This window comes from Mobula hypostoma, chromosome 25 (assembly GCF_963921235.1).
Source record: "Mobula hypostoma chromosome 25, sMobHyp1.1, whole genome shotgun sequence".
Taxonomy (NCBI): domain Eukaryota; kingdom Metazoa; phylum Chordata; class Chondrichthyes; order Myliobatiformes; family Myliobatidae; genus Mobula; species Mobula hypostoma.
Window position 1 is genome coordinate 5,586,529 of NC_086121.1, and position 23,609 is coordinate 5,610,137.

Consider the following 23,609-nt stretch of genomic DNA (forward strand, 5'->3'; position numbering starts at 1 on the left):
CTCAAAACTACTCTCAATACTCCCAAGTGAGGCCTCAGCAGTGATTTATAAAGACTCTACATTAGATCCTTACTTTTATATTCTAGACCTCGTGAAATGAAAGCTAACATCGCATTTTCCTTCCTCACTGCAGATTCAACCGGTAAATTAACCTTTAGTGAATCCTACACAAGGACTCCCAAGTCCCTTTGCACCTCAGTTGTTTGTATTTTCTCTCCACTTAGAAAATGGTTAACCCTTTCATTTCTTCTACCAAAGTGTATGACCATACCCTTCCCAGCACTATTCCACCTTCCATTTCTTTGCCCATTCTCCTAATCTAAGTCCTTCTGTAGCCTCTCTACTTCCTCAAAACTACCTGCCCCTCCACCTATCTTCATATCATCTGCAAACATTGCAACAAAGCCATTAATTTCATTATCCAAATCATTGACATATAATGTAAAAATAATCATTCCCAACACAGACCCCAGTGGAACACCACTAGTCACTGGCAGCCGGCCAGAAAAGTCCTTTTATTCCCACTCTTTGCCTCCTGCCAATCAGCCACTGCTTTATCCATGCTAGAATCTTTCCTGTAATACCATGGGCTCGTAGTTTATTTACAACCTCACGTGTGGCACCTTGTCAAAGGCCTTCTGAAAATCCAAGTACACAACATCAACTGATCCTTTGTCTATTTTGCTTGTTATTTCTTCAAAGAACTCCAGCAGATTTGTCAGACAAAGGAAACCATGCTGACTATGGCCTATTTTATCACGTACCTCCAAGTACCCTGAGACCTCATCCTTAATTATCGACTCCAACATCTTCCCAACGACTGAGGTCAGTCTAACTGGCCTATAGTTTCCTTTCTTGTGCCTCTCTCCCATCTTCAAGAGGGGAGTAACATTTGCAATTTTCTAGTCTTCCGGAACCTAGTGATTCTTGAAAGATCATTGCTAATGCCTCCATGATCTCTTCAGCCACCTCTTTCAGAACTGTACACCATCTGATCCAGGTGACTTATCTACCTTCAGACCTTTCAGTTTGCCAAAAACCTTCTCTCTAGTTATAGTAACTTTACACACTTCATGACTCCTGACACCTGGAACTTCCAGCATACTACTAGTGTCTTCCACAGTAAAAACTGATGTAAAATACTTATTCAATTCATCCACTATTTTGTTGTCCCCCATTACTACCTCTCCAGCATATTTTTCCAGCAGTCTTGCATCCACTCTCGCCTCTTTTATACTTTATGCATCTGAAGAAACTTTTGGAATCCTGTTTAATATTATTGGCTAGCTTACTTTCACTTTCCATCTTCACCTTAATGACTTTTTTTGGTTGCCTCCTGTTGATTTTTAAAAGCTTCCCATTCCTCTAACTTGCCACTAATTTTAGCTCTATCATATGCCCTCTCTTTGGCTTTTATGTTGGCTTTGACTTCTCTTGTTGGCCACAGTTTTTGTCATCTTGCCTTTAGAATACTTCTTCCTCTTTGGGATGTGTACATCCTGTGCATTCCAAATTGCTTCCAGAAATTCCAGCCATTGCTTCTCTGCCATCATCCCTGCCAGTGTTGTTTTCCAGTCAATTCTGGCCAACTCCCCTCTCATGCCTCTGTAATGCCTTTACTCCACTGTAATACTGATACACCTGACTTTAGATTTTCCTTCTCAAATTTCAAGGTGAACTCAATCGTAGTATGATCAGCGAGAAGTGTGCTGAGGGTGGCCTGCAATTGTTGCCACACGTCTGACACCAGTTTAGCATGTCCATAACTTACTAACCCTAACCTGTATGTCTGTCTGTTTGGGCTGTGGGAGGAAAGTGAAGGACCTGGAGAAATCCCATGTGGTCAGGGGTAGAACATACAAACTCCTTACAGAACGAGGTGGGAATTGAACCCCAGTCTTCCAGCTGGTGCAGTAAAGCTATACACTAAACACAATGCTACCAGGCCACCCTAGGTTGGCCATCTGGCCATAAGGTACAGGAACAGAATTAGGCCATTCAGCCCATTCCATCACGGCCGATTTATGATACCTCCCAACCGCATTCCCCTGTCTTCTGTCCGTAACCATTGACGCCCTGACCTATCAACTTTTGTTAAATTTGAGGGCACCAAAAAAAAAGTAGCGTTTAGCACGATGCTGTTATACTTGGGGAATTTCAGCATTCAATTCCGATGCTGTTCGGTAAGGAATGTCCCTACGTCCTCCTTGTGGAATGTGTGGGTTTTCCCCGGATGCTCTCGTTTCCTCCCACAGTCAAGAGATGTACTGCGTAGGTTAATTGGTGTTTGTAGGTTGTCCCGTGATTAGGTTAGAGATAGACACTCTATTGATCCCAAAGGAAATTACAGTGTCACAGTAGCATTACAAGTGCACGGATATACAAATATTTGAAGAGAAGTAAGAAAGAATAAAAAATAAGTTACCTCAAACAGGAGGGAGGGTCATCACTTCCCCAGCTATAGGTTGACTCATTACAGAGCCTGATGGCCGAGGGTAAGAATGACCTCATATACCGCTCTTTGGAGCAGTGCAGATGTATTAGTCTATTACTAAAAGTGCTTCTCTGTCCAGCCAAGGTGGCATGCAGCGGGTGAGAAACATTGTCCAGAATTACCAGGATTTTCCGTAGGGTCCTTTGTTCTACCACAGACTCCGGTGTGTCCATGTTTGATCCTATAACAGTCAGCCATTCTAATGAGTTTAATAAGCTTGTTGGCATCACCCATGTTGATGCCATTGCCCCAGCACACCACCACATAGAAGACTGTACTGGCGACAACAGACTGGTAGAACGTGTGAAAGAGAGGCCTGCATACTCCAAGGGACCTCGGTCTCCTCAGGAAGTAGAGGTGTTGTACACAGCCTCTGTGTGGTGCTCCACTCGAGTCTGTCATCCAGATGTACCCCCAGGTACTTGGAGGTCCTCACCACATCCAGAATCAGAATCGGGTTTACTATCACCGGCATGTGACGTGAAATTTGTTAACTTAGCAGCAGCAGTTCAATGCAATACATAATATAGAAGGAAAGAAATAAAATAATAATAATGAATAAATAAGTAAATTTTGTTCAGTATGCTTCATACAGTATACATATATTAAACAGATTAAGATCATGCAAAAAGACAAAAATACTATATATTCAATAAGAGTGAGGTAGTGTCCAAGGGTCCAGTGTCCACTTGGGAATCGGATGGCAGAGGGGAATCTGATGAGTGTGTGCCTTCAGGCTTGTGTACTCCTACCTGATGGTAACAGTGAGAAAAGAGCATGCCCTGGGTGCTGGAGGTCCTTAATAATAGACGCTGTCCTTCTGAGACACCGCTCCCTAAAGATGTCTTGGGTACTTTGTAGCCTAGTACCCAAGATGGAGCTGACTAAATTTACAACCCCCTGAAACTTCTTTCGGTCCTGTGCAGTAGCGCCCCCCCATTCCAGATAGTGATGCAGCCTGTCAGAATGCTCTCCACAGTACGTCTATAGAAGTTTTTGAGTGTATCTGTTGACATACCAAAACTTTTCAAACTCCTAATAAAGTACAGCTGCTGTCTTGCCTTCTTTATAACTGCACCAATATGTTGGGACCAGGTTAGATTCTCAGAGATCTTGACACCCAGGAACTTGAAGCTGCTCACTCTCTCCACTTCTGATCCCTCTATGAGGATTGATATGTGTTCTTTCGTCTTACCCTTCCTGAAGTCCACAATCATTTCGTCTTACTGACGTTGAGTGCCAGGTTGTTGCTGTGACACCACTCCACCAGTCGGCATATCTCACTCCTGTACACCCTCTCGTCACCACCTGAGATCTTACCAACAATGCAAATTTATTGATGGTATTTGAGCTATGCCTAGCCGCACAGTCATGGGTATATAGAGAGTAGAGCAGTGGGCTAAACACACACCCCTGAGGTGCACCAGTGTTGATTGTCAGTGAGGAGGAGATGTTACCAATCTGCACAGACTGTGGTCTTCCAGTTAGGAAGTCGAGGATCCAATTGCAGAGGGAGGTACAGAGGCCCAGGTTCTGCAACTTCTCAATCAGGATTGTGGGAATGATGGCATTAAATGCTGAGTTATAGTCAGTAAACAGCATTCTGACATAAGTGTTTGTGGTCTAAAGCCGTGTGGAGAGCCATTGAGATTGCGACTGCCGTTGACCTATTGTGGCGATAGGCAAATTGCAGTGGGTCCAGGTCCTTGCTGAGACAGTATGTGCTCACCAGCAATAGTAACAGAAGGCAATGCAGGCTTTATCTTCCTAAAGTCCATCACCATCTCCTTTGTCTTACTAATATTGAGTTGCAGATGATTCAACTTGCACCATTTGCCAAAGTCCTCCACCGGGGCCTAGTGTTCAACCTCCCGTCCTCCCTTTATACACACAACTAATCGGGGTTGCCTGGGCTGCCTGGCACAGAGGGCCTACTGTCTGCTGTATCGCTAAATAAGTAAGACGTTCTCCACAACTAAAGTGATTACACTAATAAAATAAAATTCAGTTTGCTGGAGGAACTCTGCGAATCGAGCAGCATCTGTGGGGGAAGGAGATGAATTATTAACGCTTCTGTTCGAAGCCCTGTGTCATGGAATGTTGACAATTGCCGATGTTGCGGTACGTCGGGAATTTCCTTCCTCCCGGAGATGCTGAACCCACTGACTTCCTCAAGCACGTGTGTTGCTCCAGATCCCAGCACCCGCCGCCTCTCGTGTCTTTGCTCTGCTCGGGCATTTCATTGGCTGCATGGCTCTTTGAGGGTGAACCCACAAGCGGTCTGAAAAATACCACTGAAATGCATGGATGCTAGGGATTCTGCGGGTGCCGGAATTCTTGTACAATAGGGTCTTAGCCCGAGTTATCTGTACCCCCCCCCACCTTTTACCAACCACTTTTTTCACCCCTCCCTATTTCACTTCTTCAAAATCTGTTTTCACTTTGACATGAAAGAATTCTTTTCTGTTGATCAGTGTCAAAAAATTACAAATTAAATGCACTGTGTTCAACGTAGTAAAACTTACAAGGGAGGTGAATATTTTTTGTAGGCACTGTACGTCACCAAAGCCAGATGCACGGTGGAGATCATTCTCGCTGGTTGCATCACCGTCTAATATAGAGGGGCCAGTGCACAGGATCAGAAAAGGCTGCAGAGCGTTGTACACTCAACCAGCTCCATCATGGGCACCAGCCTCCCAGCATCGAGGACACCTTCAAAAGGTGACGTGGCGCCATCATTAAAGATCCCCATCCCACTGGACATGCCCTCTTCGCTACCATCAGGGAGAAGGTACAGGAGCCTAAAGGAAACACTCAATGTTTCAGGAACAGCTTCTTCCCCTCTGCCATCAGGTTCCTGTATGGACAATGAACACTACCTCAGTATTCTTCCACTCTTTTTGCACCACTTAATTTTCTCACATATTTACTGTAATTGTAATGTGTGGGGTTATTATGTATTACAAGCTGCTGGCACAAAGCAACAAATTTCACAACATATGCCAGTGAGGACTAATCACTTGAGCTGTTGTCCAGAGTTGGTAGCCTGTTCAAATAAAACATGTCCTGTGTATAATCTGAAGCTGCAGATGTTGAAGTTAGGTCCCTTGAAAGGCAAATTCTGAACTCCACCCAGGTGTAAGCCTCGGGTCCATTAGGCCATTTCAGCCACAGCCCAGTCAGAGATCGGGAGCGAGAGAAGCCGTGGATGCAATTTCGGTTTCAACATTTAGGAGAAGTTTGAATAGGGATGTGAATGGGAAGGGTATGGAGAGCTATAGTCCAGGAGCAAGTCAATGGGACCAGGCAGTTTAAATGGTTCAGCACAGACCAGATGGGCCAAAGGGCCTGTTTTTAATGCTGTAGTTTTCTAAGGCTCTATGACCAGGTTCAAGAACAGCTATTACCGTTCAGCCATCGGCCTTCAGAACCAGTGTGGATAACTTCACTCACCTCAACACAGAACTGGCTTCACAACCTACTCTCAAGGATTTTACAACTCATGTTCTCAGTATTATTTATTTACTTTTTGTTTATTCTTTGCGCAGTTTGTCAGGACACTTCATCGCTGCCCTGACTCTGTGGACTTGCTTTTTTGGTTAATAAGGATCTGGAATGGCTGACAGTTTACATATAAACTGTTTCGAGAAAACGATATTTTTCCAACAGCTGTTGATGTTTTTGTTTAAACCTTTTCTGCCAAGCCACTTAATCTGTCATACTATTTAACTGAATTGTGCGTTAACTTTGAGCAATGATCTTACCATGTTCTTGTCTCGCCATGCATTGTTGGCCTTGTTGAGCTAAAATCTGTCAGTGTGACTTTTGGACGTGCTAGTTCAGTGACTTTGAGTTCTGAAATATTGTAAGTGGAAATTTGACTTTTTTTTTTAAAGTTAAATCAGTTCCAGTGAATTTGAAATTTTGGTGCTTACAGTTTTACCGGGGACGTGTGGGGAGGGTGGGAAGAGCAGGGAAACCGATGCGAGTTAGGGGAAGTGGGAGATCTGGCCAGATTCAACAGCAGGAACAGATTATCATATTGTTCCATTCTCTGACAGCGCTGGGCAGGAAAGTGAAAATCGGTGACAGTTCCCCAAAGTTAGGATTAATAGCACATGGTAAGTTTAAATACAATGGTGACAGTCATGAAAGTTTTAGAGAGGCACATGAAGTCTGAAGTCAGGTTAACTGTTGTCTGCACAGGTGCAATGAAAAACCTCCTTGAAGCAGCATCACAGGCACGGAGCTTCAGATAGGCAGCATCCAAAAGAAAAGCATAAACATTAATTATATACAATTTATGCTGCTGCCATCAGGAAGGAGGTACAGGAGCCTTAGGTCCCACACCATCAGGTTCAGGGACAGTTATTACCCTTCAACCACCAGGCTCCTGAACCAGTGTGGATAACTTCACCCACCTCAACACTGAACTGATTCCGTGACCTAAGGACTCACTTTCAAGCCCTCTGCAACTCAGTGTTTACTTTTTCATTATTTGCGTGATTTGTCTTTTACACATTGGTTGTTTGTCAGTTTTTGTTGTGTATAGTTTTTCATAAATTCCATTGTTCCTGGGTCAGCCCTGGATATTGCATCCCAGCTGTCTGGATGCACAAGCCAATGGAGTACAAGATGGAGAGCAAGCTGTTGCCCACGTAGCAATCTCCCCCTCTTCACACAGCCAATGAATCCAAAGGAATGGCAGAGACCGAGACAGTTTGGCACCAGCAGCATTGCAGGAGGTGCCAGTCTGAACTGACCTCAATGTAGTACTTCCTCAGAGACACCAGCTCAGGATTTTTCCCTCTGGGTTTATTCCCGAAACCTTCCCCATGATTGGGAACGGTCGCAAGGCAGCAGAGGTTTGAAATCAGAGTTTTCCTTCCAGATGAATTGCCAACCATGGCAGACTAGACCCATCTGCTCGAAGCAACTGGTTCTAAGTTGCCAGTTATCCGCCTTTGCCCCTTCTCCTGTCAGTAGAAATCGTTGCTCAGGCGGGAATTGAGCCCTGTTTGGTGATCGCTTGCGCTGTAAAGCGATTGTGCTAACTGCTAAGTTAGTGCGCTACACTTTAGTGCAAAGTGATCAAAGTGGTCATATAGTGCTGTTCTATTCCATTCTCTGAGTTAGGTTTCCCTTGAGGATTTTGCCTTTCACCCATAACCTACCACCATGAAAACATTAACATATGAGGAGTGCTTGATGGCCCTGGGCCTGTACTCACAGGAGTTTAGAAGAATGAAGGGAGATTTCATTGAAACTTATTGAATATTGAAAGGCCTAAATTACTCTGGAATTTAGAAGGATGAGAGGGGATCTGATTGAAACATATAAGATTATTCGGAGATTGGACATGCTGGAGGCAGGAAGCATGTTCCCGCTGATGGGTGAGTCCAGAACCAAAGGCCACAGTTTAAGAATTAGGGGTAGGCCATTTAGAACGGAGTTGAGGAAAAACTTTTTCACCCAGAGAGTGATGGATATGTGGAATGCTCTGCCCCAGAAGGCAGTGGAGGCCAAGTCTCTGGATGCTTTCAAGAAAGAGATGGATAGAGCTCTTAAAGATAGCGGAATGAAAGGGGATAAGGCAGGAACTGGATACTGATTGTGGATGATCAGCTATGATCACAGTGAATGGTGGTGCTGGCTCGAAGGCTCAAATGGCCTACTCCTGCACCTATTGTCTATTGTCTATGCCTAGATAGAGTACATGTGAAGAGGATGGTTCCTATAGTGGGGGAGTCCAGGAGCAGAGGGCACAGCCTCAACACAAGAACGTTCCTTGGAGACGACGAGGAATTTCTTTAGCCAGAGGGTGCTGAATCTTTGGAATTCATTGCCATAGATGAATGTGGAGGCCAAGTCATTGGGTATGTTTAAAGCAAAGGTTGATAGAATCTTGATTAGTAAAAGCGTCAAAAGTTACAGGGAGAAAGCAGGAAAATATGGTTGAGAGGGATAATAGGATGCCTATGATGGAGCGGTCTCAATGGGCTGAATGGCCTAATTCTGCTCCTATGTCTTATGAAGTTCGTAATGCAATAAATAAGGTGAAGAAAGGAACGGCAGCAGGTCCTGATGAATTAGTAATAGAATAAATTATTGCCCTTGAAGATATGGAATTGAAAAACTTACTGATTTAATCAATGACATTTATGAGATTGGAATAATACCAGAAGAGATGAAAAAATCAGTATTTATCACTCTTCCTAAGAAAGCTGGAGCAATAGAATGTGAATTACATAGGACCATAAGTTTAATGAGTCATATCACCAAGATACTTCTAAGAATTTTGATGACAAGAGCTAAAAGTAAGATACAAGCGGAAATAGGCAAAGAACAATGTGGTTTTGTGAAAGACAAAGGTACAAGAAATGCAATATTGATGTTAAGGATACTATCAGAACGAGCTATTCAAGTGCAAAAAGATTTGTTTGTTTGTTTTATTGACTACACAAAAGCATTTGATAAAGTGAAGCACAATAAGTTATTTGAAATATTACAGAAAACTCTAGATCTAGTTTCGAAAGACTTCCGCCCTATCAGAAATCTGTGCTGGGAACAAACTGCCGCTGTAAGAATAAATGGAGAAGTGAGTCAGTTACGACAATCAAGAGAGGCGTTAGAGAAGGGTGTGTTTTCTCCCCTGATTTATTTAATGTGTACAGTGAAACAATATTACAAAAAAGAAGAGACATCTTGGGAATCAAAGTTGGCGGTGAAAGCATCAATAATTTCAGATATGCAGATGACACTGTGTTAATTGCAAGTACGGAGGAAGAACTACAAAACTTAATTGATATAATTGCTGAAGAAAGTGCAAAAATGGGTCTATCTGTCAATTACAAAAAGGCAGAATGTATGGTGATATCCAAAAAGAAGGAGAATCCTATCTGCCGGCTGAAAATAAACGGGAAAGACATAAAACAAGTACAGAACTTTTGCTACTTAGGAAGCTGGGTGACATCAGATGGCAGGTGCGACATGAACATCAAAAGAAGAATAGGGATGGCAAAAGACACCTTTACGAGAATGAAGAGGATACTGACCAATACTAAACTAGGCATGACAACCCGCCTCGGAGTACTGAAATGTTACGTTTATCCAGTTATGTTGTATGGCTCAGCATGTTGGACAATATCTAGTAACATGAGGAAACGAATTGAAGCAGCAGAGATGTGGTTTTTGAAGAGGATGCAAAGAATATCATAGACAAAACAAATATCTAACGAGGATGTCATGAACAGAGCAAACACAAAAAGAGAAATAATGTATGAGATCATGAAAAGGCAACGTAACTTCATTGGACATGTGATTAGGAAAGAGGAGTTAGAATGCACAGTTAATTATGGGAAAGATTGAAGGGAAGAAAGCAAGAGGAAAACAAAGACAAATGATGATGGAGACAGCAGCCAGAGAACTGGAAATGAATTGATCCACTTGACCCAAAACGGGAGTGTTTGGGCCATGGCAGTCAAAGCTTAAACTAGGCACGGCACCCGATGATGATGTCTTAACGTCTGATTGATCTTTTAGGAAGTGAAGCATTTGGAGAAAATGAGCCTGTTTTGATCTCAAAGTCAAGTCAAAGTGAATATATTATCAAAGTACATACATGTCACTATATACTATCCTGAGATTCATTTTCTTGCAGGCATGACAAATTGTGTAAATAATAAATACTAAGTAAATAAGTAATACTGCGAACAAGAGTTGTAGAGTCCTTGAACGTGAGTCCGTAGGTTGTGGAATCAGTTTAGAGTTGAGGTGAGTGAAGTTACCCACGCTGTTCAGGAACCCGATGGTTGTAGGGTAATAACTGAACCTGGTGGTGTGGGACCTAAGGCTCCTTTACTTCCCGCTGGTGGTAGAAGTGAGAAGAATGTGGTGGGGGTCTTTGACGATGGGTGCTTCTCTTGTGGCAGCACTCAGTGTAGCTGCAATTCAGAGCAATGGTTAAACCACAGAGATTCAACAGCACTGCAAAGCCAACGTTTCAGTGTAACTTGTGAATGGAATGCATTGAGAACACTCAGCAAATCAGCCAACGGTCAAGGAGAGACAAACGCAATAACGGTTCATGTTGGTGTCTTGGTTCAGTCTGTTTGCACATAGTGGGATTTATTTGCCAAGGATCAACTTTATTCGCCATATATGTTTACATGTATGGGTTGGCAGGGTGGGGATATGTCTCTACAAAGGAGGTGTAAGGTGTTCCTTCCCTCCGCTAGCCTGCAGGTCACCTTTGGGCAAGGTATAGCACCTGTTTAACCCCCCCCACCCCCCTGCCCCGATTAGGGTTGCGTAAAGCCATCAGAGCAGGTGGTGGATGGTCGTACGAGCAGCTGGTGCAAATCGCAAGTGCTGGTGATGCACCCACTGACGCCAGGCTGACAAGGTCTGAAGCGTATTGATAATGGCTGGGATCACCCGTCCTGTAAAGTCACTGCCCAGAAGGCGGCAATGGCAAACCACTTCGACAGAAAAATTTGCCGAAACGACGATGATCGTGAGAACGTGATCACTCACGTCACACGACACGGCACGATGATGATGATGATGATGACAATAGTGTTTACATGTTTAGGAATTTGCTGTGGTGTGTTAGTCAGAACGCGACATGCAACAAAAGATATAATAATGATGGATGCTGATACATCTCCTGACCATGGAGATCACTATTTGTCGTTCACTTGCCCATTACAAATTTGTGTGTGGGTAATTGTATGGTATCATAAGACTTGCAATTAATCCATTTGCTACAGAGCAACGTGGCGCTGTATGGATAAGTCTTTCAGAGTCTGGGTAATAAAGTTCTACTGTTGCTGACTTCCATGGAGTTTTGTGTGGATAGCTGCACTTAACCTGGTGACAAGGTCAACTGCAGATCTGATTAAGCATAGCAGATCTGATTAAGTATAGCAGCCGCACAGACTGTCTTCCCCCTGCCCTCCCCAAGGCGACTCTGTGCTGTTGTACAAAGACTTTTACAGATGAATACTCATACGCAAGAGCGCCGTGTGACTAGTGCTAAAGATAGATTTTTGGAATGTGACAGAATGGAGAGCTACAGAGAACAGGCAAGGTGATGGATGGATACTGCAGCTAAAATCACATTGGCCGCCATCTTACTTAGCGTGAACGTGAGATGGAAAATCTTTTAGTTCATTATGTTATCTTGCATAGAAAGAGAAAGTAGGTTCTGGAATCAGGTCAGTGTTGAGGTGAGTGAAGTTATCTTTGCTAATTCAAGAGCCTGATGGTTGAAGGATAATAACTGTTTCTGAACCTGATGGTGTGGGACGTAAGGCTCTTGTACCTCCTGCCCAATGGCAGCAGTGAGAAGAGAGCATGGCCTGGATGGTGGGGGTCATTGTAGATGCATTCATTGGTGAGGAAGGCTTTGCCCATGATGGTTCAGGAGCCTGATGGTTTTTGGTTACTAACTCTTCCTGAATCTGGTGGTGTGTGATCTAAGGTTCCTGGTGGTCCTGCCCAATGGCAGCAGTAAGATGCATCCCAGTGGCCTGGATGGAAGGGAATATAGTCAACGTTTCGGGCCAAGATTTTCTCTTGTAGCTACTGGAAATCTGAAATAATCTTCATGTCTGTACAATTGTAACAAGAATTTGCCCCTCTCATAGAAACTACAGCACAGAAACAGGCCTTTTGGCCCTTCTTGGCTGTGCCGAACCATTTTCTGCCTAGTCCCACTGACCTGCACACGGACCATATCCCTCCATACACCTCCCATCCATGTATCTGTTCAATTTACTCTTAAATGTTACAAAAGAACCCGCATTTACCACCTCGTCTGGCAGCTCATTCCATACTCCCACCACTCTCTGTGTGAAGAAGCCCCCCCTAATGTTCCCTTTAAACATTTCCCCCCTCACCCTTAACCCATGTCCTCTGGTTTTTTTCTCCCCTTGCCTCAGTGGAAAAAGCCTGCTTGCATTCACTCTATCTATACCCATCATAATTTTACATACCTCTATCAAATCTTCCCTCATTCTTCTACGCTCCAGGGAATAAAGTCCTAACCTATTCAACCTTTCTCTGTAACTGAGTTTCTCAAGTCCCGGCAACATCCTTGTAAACCTTCTCTGCACTCTTTCAACCTTATTTATATCCTTCCTGTAATTTGGTGACCAAAACTGAACACAATACTCCAGATTCGGCCTCACCAATGCCTGATACAACCTCATCATAACATTCCAGTTCTTATACTCAATACTTCGATTAATAAAGGCCAATGTACCAAAAGCTCTCTTTACGACCCTATCTACCTGTGTTGCCACTTTTAGGGAATTTTGTATCTGTATTCCCAGATCCCTCTGTTCCACTGCACTCCTCAGTGCCTTACCATTAACCCTGTATGTTCTACATTGGTTTGTCCTTCCAACGTACAATACCTCACACTTGTCTGTATTAAACTCCACCTGCCATTTTTCAGCCCATTTTTCCAGCTGGTCCAAGTCCCTCTGCAGGCTCTGAAAACCTTCCTCACTGTCTACTACACCTCCAATCTTTGTATCATCAGCAAACTTGCTGATCCAATTTACCACATTATCATCCAGATCATTAATATAGATGACAAATAACAATGGACCCAGCACTGATCCCTGTGGCACACCACTAGTCACAGGCCTCCACTCAGAGAAGCAATTCTCTACCACCACTCTCTGGCTTCTTCCATTGAGCCAATGTCTAATCCAATTTACCACCTCTCCATGTATACCTAGCGACTGAATTTTCCTAACTAACCTCCCATGCAGGACCTTGTCAAAGGCCTTACTGAAGTCCATGTAGACAATATCCACTGCCTTCCCTTCATCCACTTTCCTGGTAACCTCCTGGAAAAACTCCCAACAGATTGGTCAAACATGACCTACTACGCACAAAGCCATGTTGACTCTCCCTAATAAGCCCCTGTCTATCCAAATGCTTGTAGATTCTGTCTCTTAGTACTCCCTCCAATAACTTACCTACTACTGACGTTAAACTCACCTGCCTATAATTTCCCGGATTACTTTTCGATCCTTTTTTAAACAACGGAACAACATGAGCCACTCTCCAATCCTCTGGCACTTCACCCGTAGACAGCGACATTTTAAATATTTCTGCCAGGGCCCCCGCAATTTCAACACTAGTCTCCTTCAAGGTCCGAGGGAACACTCTGTCAGGTCCCGGGGATTTATCCACTTTTATTTTCCTCAAGACAGCAAGCACCTCCTCCTTTTTAATCTGTACAGTTTCCATGATCTCACTACTTGATTCCCTCAATTCCATAGATTTCATGCCAGCTTCCTTAGTAAATACAGACGCAAAAAGCCTATTTAAGATCTCCCCCATTTCCTTTGGTTCCCCACAAAGCCGACCACTCTGATCTTCAAGAGGACCAATTTTATCCCTTACAATCCTTTTGCTCTTAATATACTTGTAAAAGCTCTTTGGATTATCCTTCACTTTGACTGCCAAGGCAACCTCATGTCTTCTTTTAGCCCTCCTGATTTCTTTCTTAAGTATTTTCTTGCACTTCTTATACTCCTCAAGCACCTGATTTACCCCCTGTTTCCTATACATTTCATACGACTCCCTCTTCTTCTTTATCAGAGTTGCAATATCCCTTGAGAACCAAGGTTCCTTATTCCTATTCAATTTGCCTTTAATCCTGACAGGAACATACAAACTCTGCACTCTCAAAATTTCTCCTTTGAAGGCTTCCCACCTACCAATCACATCTTTGCCAGAGAACAACCTGTCCCAATCCACGCTTTTTAGATCCTTTCTCATTTCTTCAAATTTGGCCTTCTTCCAGTTCAGAACCTAAACCCTAGGACCAGATCTATCCTTGTCCATGATCAAATTGAAACTAATGGTGTTGTGATCACTGGAACCAAAGTGCTCCCCTACACAGACTTCCGTCACTTGCCCTAATTCGTTACCTAACAGGAGATCCAATATTGCATCCCCTCTAGTTGGTCCTTCTATATATTGATTTAGAAAACTTTCCTGAACACATTTTACAAACTCTAAACCATCTAGACCCCTAACAGTATGGGAGTCCCAATCAATGTATGGAAAATTAAAATCCCCTACCACCACAACTTTATGTTTCCTGCAGTTGCCTGCTATCTCTCTGCAGATTTGCTCTTCCAAGTCTCATTGACTATTGGGTGGTCTGTAATACAATCCCACTAATGTGGCCATACCTTTCCTGTTTCTCAGCTCCACCCATAAGGACTCAGTAGACAAGCCCTCTAATCTGTCCTGCCTGAGCACTGCTGTAATATTTTCCCTAACAAGCAATGCTACTCCCCCACCTTTCATTCCTCTGCTTCGATCACATCTGAAACATCGGAACCCTGGAATATTAAGCTGCCAGTCCTGCCCCTCCTGTAGCTAAGTTTCACTAATTGCTACAACATCATAATCCCACGTGTCAATCCACGCCCTCAACTCATCCGCCTTCCCTGCAATACTCCTAGCATTGAAATATGTACACCTCAGAAGATTTTTACCACCACTCACAACCTTTCTATCAGCGGATTTGCTTGAACCTTCAAAATCATCTATTTTCACCCCAGCCACACTGTCAGCTCTGGCACTCCGGTTCCCATCCCCCTGCAAATCTAGTTTAAAGCCTCCCCAATAGCACTAACAAACCTCCCTGAAAGGATATTGGTCCCCCTGTGGTTCAAGTGTAACCCGTCTCTCTTATACAGGTCCCACCTACCCCAGAAGAGGTCCCAATGATCCTCAAATCTGAAACCCTGCCCCCTACACCAGTTCCTCAGCCACTTGTTCCTCCTCCAGAGCATCCTATTCCTACCCTCACTGGCACCTAGCACAGGTAGCAATCCTGAGATTACCACCCTTGAGGTCCTGCTTTTCAACTTCCTACCAAGCTCTCTATACTCACTGTCCAGGACCTCTTCACTCTTCCTTGCTATGTCATTGGTACCGATGTGCACCACGACATCTGGCTGGTCACCCTCCCACTTCAAAATGTCAGGCAGTCGATCAGAGACGTCCTTAACCCTGGCACCTGGGAGGCAACAAACCATCCTGGATTCTCTGTCACGACCACAGAACCTTCTATCTGCACCTCTAACTATTGAGTCCCCTATCACTACCGCTCTCCTCTTTCTCCCCCGTCCCTTCTGCACTGCAGAGCCAGACTCAGTGCCAGAGATCCGGCTACTGCAGCTAGTCCCAGGTAAGTCATCCCCCCCAACAGTATCCAATGCGGTATACTTGTTGTTGAGGTGAATGGCCACAGGGGAACCCTGCTCTGCCTGCCCTTTCCTCTTCCCTCGCCTGACAGTGACCCAATTTCCTGTCCTCTGCTCCTTATGTTCCTTTCATGTTGAAATAAAGGTCAACTTTGCATTTCCCTTTGTAATTACTTACTGTGTATGCATGCTAACTTTCTGTACTGCTGAGCTGTCAGGCTTCCTTAATCCTTGTGTTTATGTCGAGACCTACCTTGAGTATCATGATCAAAATCAATATCAAAAATGCTGAAAGAAGAGGAGGGTGGACTGTGGGCATAGTTCACTTGAAACTGTGCAGGTGCACGGCCGCGCGTCAACTAAAATGTTCCTGCACACATAACCTTTGTTGCCGCACAGCTGGAATTTTCTTTAATAATGTTAATATGATTTTGAAATTATGCCAATATAATTTTGAAATCAATGTTAATATAATTGTAAAATACCCTCTAATTGTGTTAATGAACATAATCCATAAATTTTCTCAATAATGAACTTACCATAACCTTTGAAACATTTTAGAGCTTAACCGTATTGTATTTACATTGTCAGTATTTCAACTTACAACAACTGCTGCAAATTGTAACAATAAACACAGAATGGAAGTCGGCCTGCTGAATGCCAATGCCGTCTAAGTTTAGAAATTTACGAAACATGAAAGATGTTCTTTGTTGCACTGTATTTCATCATACACTTTTATTTATAAATGAAATCAGAAGTATGCATACTTTGAATAGTTAGAATGAAAACTGAAAAATCACATCACACAAAAAAAATTCACAGTGCCACGCAGTTTCCAGACCATGTAAAAATTTCCTGCTCAGAGCAAAGATTGGTTTGTGCAGCTGTAAAAATCAATTCGATGAAACATTGTCTGTGGAAGAAAGCAAAGGAAGAGATGAACGAGGGTTAACAAACTGGTTGGATGGTTAACTGATACACAGGTTGCTGTTCTTTGAAAGTGGTGGGCATACTGTGTAAGTGTCAGAATGTGTGGCAACACTTGCGGGTTGCACCTTACCCGCCAAGTCCACTAGATAATAACCCTAACACCTGATGAATTCCTCATGAAGAATGTTTTGTATTTGGTATTTATTTATTTTTTGTATTTACATGTTGGTTGTTCCTCAGTCTTTATGTGTAGTCTTTCATTGATTCTATTGTATTTCTTTATTCTTCTGAGAATGTCTGCAAGAAAATGAATCTCAGGGTGCTATTTGGTGACAAATACGTACTTTGATAATGAATTTACTCTGAACGTTACTCTCCATGCACGACTACGCAAAGGTCTTGGACACATATATAGCTAGGGTGCCTAAGACTTTTGCACGGTACTGGGTATCATGTCTTTCCAGTTACCAAGTATCACTTAATACTACTGAGCTAATAATACAAAGCTAAGCGCTCTTATTTCTGCAAGAACACACAAAATGCTGGAGGAACTCAGCAGGTCAGGCAGCACCTACGGAGAGGAATAAAAATCGATGTTTCGGGTCGAGACCCTTCACCAGGACTGAAAAGGAAGGGAGAAGACACCAGACTAAAAAGGTGGGGGAGGGAGGGAGGATAACTAGAAGGTGATGGGTGAAATCAAGTGGGTAGGAAAGGTAAAGGGCTTTAGAAGAAGGAATCTGAAGAGTAGAGTGGAGCATAGGAGAAATAGAAGTAGGAGGGGACCCAGGGGGTGGTGTTAGGCAGGTGAGAAGGGGTAAGGGGCCAGAGTGGGGGCTTTACTGGATGGAGAAATCGATACTCACGCCATCAGGTTGGAGGCTACTCAGATGGAGTATAAAGTGTTGCTCCTCCACCCTGAGGGTGGCCTCTTTGTGGCACAAGAGGATGCCATGGACTGACACATCAGAATGGGAACGGAAGTAGTCTTATTTCAGTTTCCCTACCACCTTCCTATTTTAACCAATATACAGTATTGTGCAGAAGTCTTAGGCACCCTATCTATACGTACGTGTCTCGGAATTTTGCCCAATACTGTAGATGCGCCCTGGCCTGCTTTGTTCCCTGTCCCCCAACCAGGGTTGGTGGCACTTTGTTGCTTTTCCCCTTACAGAATGGGAGCCAGTTTGGAGGAGACTCCTTGTGCCACATCCGCGGATGGGGTGTGACCCGAGGGAACGTTGAGTAGCTTAGGTCTTTACCCACTGAAAAGAATCATGGAGGATTTGAGTGGCAAACCATAAACACAAGAGGTTCTGCAGATGCTGGAAATCCAGAGTAACGCACACAAAATGCTGCAGGAACTCAGGTCGGCCAGCATGGCTAAAGGGTCTCGGCCCGAAACATCAACTGTTTATTCCTCGCCATAGGCACTGCCTGACCGGCTGTGTCCCTGCAGCACTTTGTGTTGTTACTGTCCTGTATATACTCTGGCCATTTTATTGGGTACCACCTATGCCTAATAAGGCTCCCGTTATGTGTATGTTTGTTGTCTTCTGCTGCTGTAGCCCAAAAACTTCAAGGTTTGATGTGTTGTGCATTCCTACACACCACTGTTGTAGCGTGTGGTTATTTGAGTTACTGTCAGCTTGAAGCAGTCTGGCCATTCTCCTCTGATCTCTCATTAACAAGACACTGGAGTCTGTAGTGCATGAAATTCCCAGGAGATCATCAGTATCTGAGGTACTCAAACCACCCCATCTGGCACCAACAATCATTCCACAGTCAAAGTCACTTGGATCACTTTTCTTCCCCATTCTGATGTTTGGTCTGAGCAACAACTGAACCTCTTGACCATGTCTGCATGCTTTTATGTATTGAGTTGCTGCCAGATGATTGACTGATGAGATATTTGCATTAACGAGCAAGTGTATGTAATGAAGTGGCCACTGAGTGTATTGGCTGATGTTGCAGGTCTGTTTTTCCTATTCAGGAGAATGTGCACATGGATTAGAGAGAGACTGGTGGAGAGCAGAAGTTAATTTTATGCTTTGACCTTGTTTTTTCAGGTTGCTACCCACTCCTCGGTACTATCCCCTTCGATTGCACTGTGTTCGTGCTCTGACGCTCCTCTCCGACTGCACCAAGACCTTCATCCCCGTGACCCCCTTCCTGCTCGAGGTAAGCAGAAACTCTGATTCTGACTGATAAAGTCATGTGGCATAGAAACAGGCCATTTGGCTTGCTGATGGATCCTGATGTTTTTGCTACCCACGGTTCTTCAGAAGTCAAAAAAGCAGCCTAAAGCCTGTTGCTTACAGCCATTTTTATTAAGCACCATATGAACAAAGAAATGAAGGGAGATGCATCAATTTCAAGATGAAGTTTAATTGTCATTTGACCTTACACATGAACACAGTCAACTGAAACAGTGTTCTTCTGCAGCCAAAGTGCAAAACACAGAACCAGCTGTCACACACAGCACACAGTTATGATAGCAGAAAAAAAACATAGTGTCGCAAAGAAATATATATGGCCCAAGTCCCCGAGTGTCATGGCCTGTAGACTGATGGTGCAGCTGCAGACAGACGTAATCCACTTGGTCTTCCACTGAGCAAACACTGGAGAGCAGCACCGTTGGGTGCTAGCTCCCAACCACCTCTCTCGCACATTGGCTTCCTTCCCTGAAGGTCTGCAACCTGCGACCACAAGGCGTGAGAGCCTGGTCCCCGCCACAACCGAAAGTGAAGAGCAAAAGCAAAGTTTAGTGGCAAGCGGAAGAAGAGAGGCTAAAGAGAAGAAATCAATGTATTTTGGTCCTCTTATACCAGATTGCTAATGGCACATATTCCATTCAAATTCCATTGGTTAAATCTACCAAAAAGACTGTCCCTATTCAAGTAATGCGATACCCACTACTAAAACTAGGAATTTTCCAGAAAGATACAAAAACAACTGCAAGCATTAAAAACACAGTGAACAATTATATGTATATAAGTAATTATACAAAAATGCAAACAAGTATAAGAATGTTAATCTACAAGGGTTGCCACAGTAGTGTAGAGGTTAGTATGACGCTATTACAGCTCAGGGCATTACGGAGTTCAGAGTTCAAATCCGGCATCCTCTGTAAAAAGTTTGTACATTCTTCCCGTAATTGTGTGGGTTTCCTCTGGGTGCTGTGGTTTCCTCCCACAGTCCAAAGACGTTCTGGTTAGTTGGTTAATTGGTGATTCTAAATTGTCCTGTGATTAAGCTAGTGTTAGAGTAGTTGGTGGATTAGGCTGGAATGGCTTGTTCCAAGCTGGATCTCTAAATAAAATAACAATCATAAAGTCCAATCCAACAATGCCCATCGAAGCTCTTCCCACTTGCCTGGATGTTAGTTAGATGTAAGATGTGGAATACAATGTGCACAAATACATAAATACGAAATCCCTTACTCACTCTTCCTTCAGTTAGTCCTGACGAAGGGTCTCGGCCTGAAACGTCGACTGCACCTCTTCCTAGAGATGCTGCCTGGCCTGCTGCGTTCACCAGCAACTTTTATGTGTGTTGCTTGAGATTCCAGCATCTGCAGATTTCCTCGTGGGAGCATTATAAAAATTGGTTTAGTGTTTACTGTGCAGTGACTGAGGTAATAGAGAGGAGGTATGAGGGGGGCTAACTAGAACGATTTGATCAGATTAATTCCTGGGTGAAAAAACTTTTAAGCTGGTGTGAAGTTTTTCAATGTTCTTGTCCAAGTGTCTTTTAAATATTGTTGATGTACCTACCTCAACCCCTTCCTCTGTCAGCTCATTCCATATTTGAGCTACTCTCCGGGTGAAAAGGTCCTCAGGATCCTTTTGGATCTCTCCCCTCTCACCTTAAATCTGCAACCTCCAGTTCTTGATTCCCAGACCCTGGGAAAAGAATTAATTGAGTTTCTTAGCCGAGACTATTATTGTCTTGATGAAGGGTCTCGGCCTGAAATGTCGACTGCATATTCTTCTCCACAGATGCTGCCTGACCTGCTGAGATCCTGCAGTATTTTGTGTGTGTCGCTCTGGATTTCCAGCATGAGAAGAATCTCCTAACACGATTATAAGTTGTTAAACATCACTACCAATGTGACGCCATCAAAGTGTGTTTAAACAAATTAACCTGATAGGTATTGAAATATTTATTATGGTCATATGTAGGAAGATACAGTGAAAAGCTTGTATTGTATACTGTTCGTACAGATCAGATCATTACACAGTGCACTGAGGTAGAACAAGGAAAAACAATAACAATGCAGAGTAAAGTGCAAACGCAAGAGATTCTGCAGATGCTGGAAATCCAGAGTAACACACACAAAATGCTGGAGGAACTCCACACGTCAGGCAGTATCTATGGAAATGAGTAACCAGTCGACGTTTCGGGCCGAGACCCTTCTTCAGGACTGTTGAAGATTTGAACGTCGACCGTTTCTTTCCTTCCATTGCTGTTGCAGAATAAAATGTGCAGAGAGAGTGCACAGCAGGTAACGATAAAGTTACAAGATCATAACATGGTAGATGGTGAGGTTAAGAGTCCAATTCATTTACTGGGGAACTATTTAATAGTCTTACGACAATGTGGTAGTAGGAACCGCCCTTGAGCATGCTGGTATGTGCTTTCAGAGTTTTCTATCTTCTGCTTGATGGGAGAGGGAAGAAGAAAGAAAATCTTAATGTGCTGGATCCCTGATTATGTTGACTGCTTTAGTGAGGCAGCAGGAAGTATAGACAGGTCTGGGCCTGTTGGGCTGAATGGATGGATTTCGTGCTGTATGACTGGGTAATAGCTTTAAAACTTTGGTCCTGGTCATTGGCTTTGCTGCTGAGAGGACTTGTGGACCCTGTCTAAGTACCACGTAACTCTCCTCACAGTCCTGCTTGTTCATCTACCAGTAAGCCTGTCAACCACTGAAAATATAGTACTGTAGTAATTTTATGTATTGTACTGCACTGCTGCAACCAAAAAAAAAACAAATTTCATGACCCTGAGAGTGGGAGGGGGGCAGGGATGGGGGGGAATCATGGTTGGGAAAAGGAGAGGGGAGGGATTGGGAAGCACCAGAGAGATATTCTGTCACAATCAATAAATCAGTTGTTTGGAATCAAATGATCTTGCCTGGTGTCTCAGGGCTGGGTGTTTCTGTACCCGTGCCCCCCACCCCGACCTGGCACTCCTTCTCTGCCACCTGTCCCACAACCCCTCCCGTGGCACTCCACCCTCGCCATTCCTAACATCCTTTGCTCCCACCAGAGTTACAAACTCACTCTCTGCTCCATGTTAACAAATACAGGACTGTGCAAAAGTCTTGAGCACCCTAGCTATCTATCTATATATAAACACACCTAAGGATTTTGCACAGTACTGTAATATTTTGCAGCCACTACTGGTCACAACAATGCAATAGCAGAGCAGGATATCATTGCGGGAGGGGGAGTATTTGAACTTCTAAAATAAGTGGGTGGTTTTATTTATACGTTCAGTGGCCACTTTATCAGGTACACCTGCTCATTAATACAACTATCTGATCAGCCAATCACATGGTAGCAACTCAATGCATAAAAGCATGCAGACATGGTCAAGAGGTTCAGTTGTTGTTCAGACCAAACGTCAGAATGGAGAAGAATTATGATCCAGGTGACTCTGATCATGGAATGATTGTTGGTGTCCAGCAGTGTTGTTTGGGAATCTCAGAAATCGCTGATCTCCTGGGATCTAGGAATGGTGCGAAAAACGAAAAAAAAAACATCCAGCGAGCAGCAGTTCTGTGAGCGAAAACGCCTTGTTAGTGAGAGAGGTTAGAGGGGAATGGCCAGACTGGTTCAAGCTGACAGGAAGGTGACAGTAACTCAAATAACCACACGTTACAACAGTGGTGTGCAGAGGAGCATTGAACTGAACGGGCTGTAGCAGCAGAAGACGACAGCAGGTTGCACTAAAGTGGCCACTGCGTTGTTTAACCCAGATATGTTGTCAGACTGCATCTATTGTTCAGTCTTGGGGAGCTGCAGTGTGCGTTGCAATGCTTTTGGCGACTGATTCTGCACAGTATGCTTCAGTTGCTGTATGTTATACCCCGAAGGTATTGGCTTGCGCTGCTCTCCGGAACTCAGTGGAGATTGCAGCTTGCTGGATCCTGTCCACGTTCCAACTTGGCCATGATTCATCTTGGACCAGCACTGCAGACTAATCCAGCTCCACATCTGTGGTTTTGTCAGAACTGGGCGCGGCAGGGGGCCATTCGGTTCCTCGCGTCTGTTCCTCATTCCTTTACATTACATTTGAGCTGCTGCACTTCCTTCACCTTTCCTGAAAGTGATTCAGATGCTCCAGTTCTCTAGGGTTGAGATTTCCAAAGATCCTTGAAAAAGGATGCTCTTCCTATTTCTTGTTTTTTATCTTGCAGTGAGGTCTCACTTTTGTACAGACCTCACTGCAAGCTTTTAAGTTCCTCGGCGTATGCATCACCAAGAATCTCATGTAGTCTGCTCACACAGGCTGAGTGGTGAAAAAAACACAACAGTGCCTCTTTCACCTCAGACAGTTGAAGAAGTTTGGCATGAGTCCCCAAATCCTAAGAACTTTGTACAGGGGTACGATTGAGAGCATCCTGACTGGTTGCATCACTGCCTGGTGTGGGAGCTATACTCCACTCAATCTCAGGGCTCTGCAGAGTGGTGCGGACAGCCCAGCACATCTGTAGACGTGAACTTTCCACTATTGAGGACATTTACAATGACAGATGCGTAAAAAGGGCCCAAAGGATCATTGGGGACCTGAGTCACCCCAACCACAAGCTGTTCCAGCTGCTACTATCCAGAAAACGGTACCGCAGCGTTAAAGCCAGGACTAACAGGCTTCGGGACAGCTTCTTCCACCAGGCCATCAGACTGATTTATGCTATATTGACTGTTCTGTTG

The 23,609-nt window shown here is 43.9% G+C and overlaps 1 protein-coding gene across 2 annotated transcripts in view; it reads left to right on the forward strand.

Annotated features, from left to right (window-relative positions):
* Positions 1-23,609, forward strand: part of noc2l (NOC2-like nucleolar associated transcriptional repressor) — a 169,186-nt gene that overhangs the window by 46,795 nt on the left and 98,782 nt on the right. For both annotated transcript variants that reach the window (XM_063033434.1, XM_063033435.1), the window contains exon 12: positions 18,738-18,849. In XM_063033434.1, the coding sequence (XP_062889504.1) occupies positions 18,738-18,849 (112 nt within the window). The remainder of the gene's footprint in view (positions 1-18,737; positions 18,850-23,609) is intronic.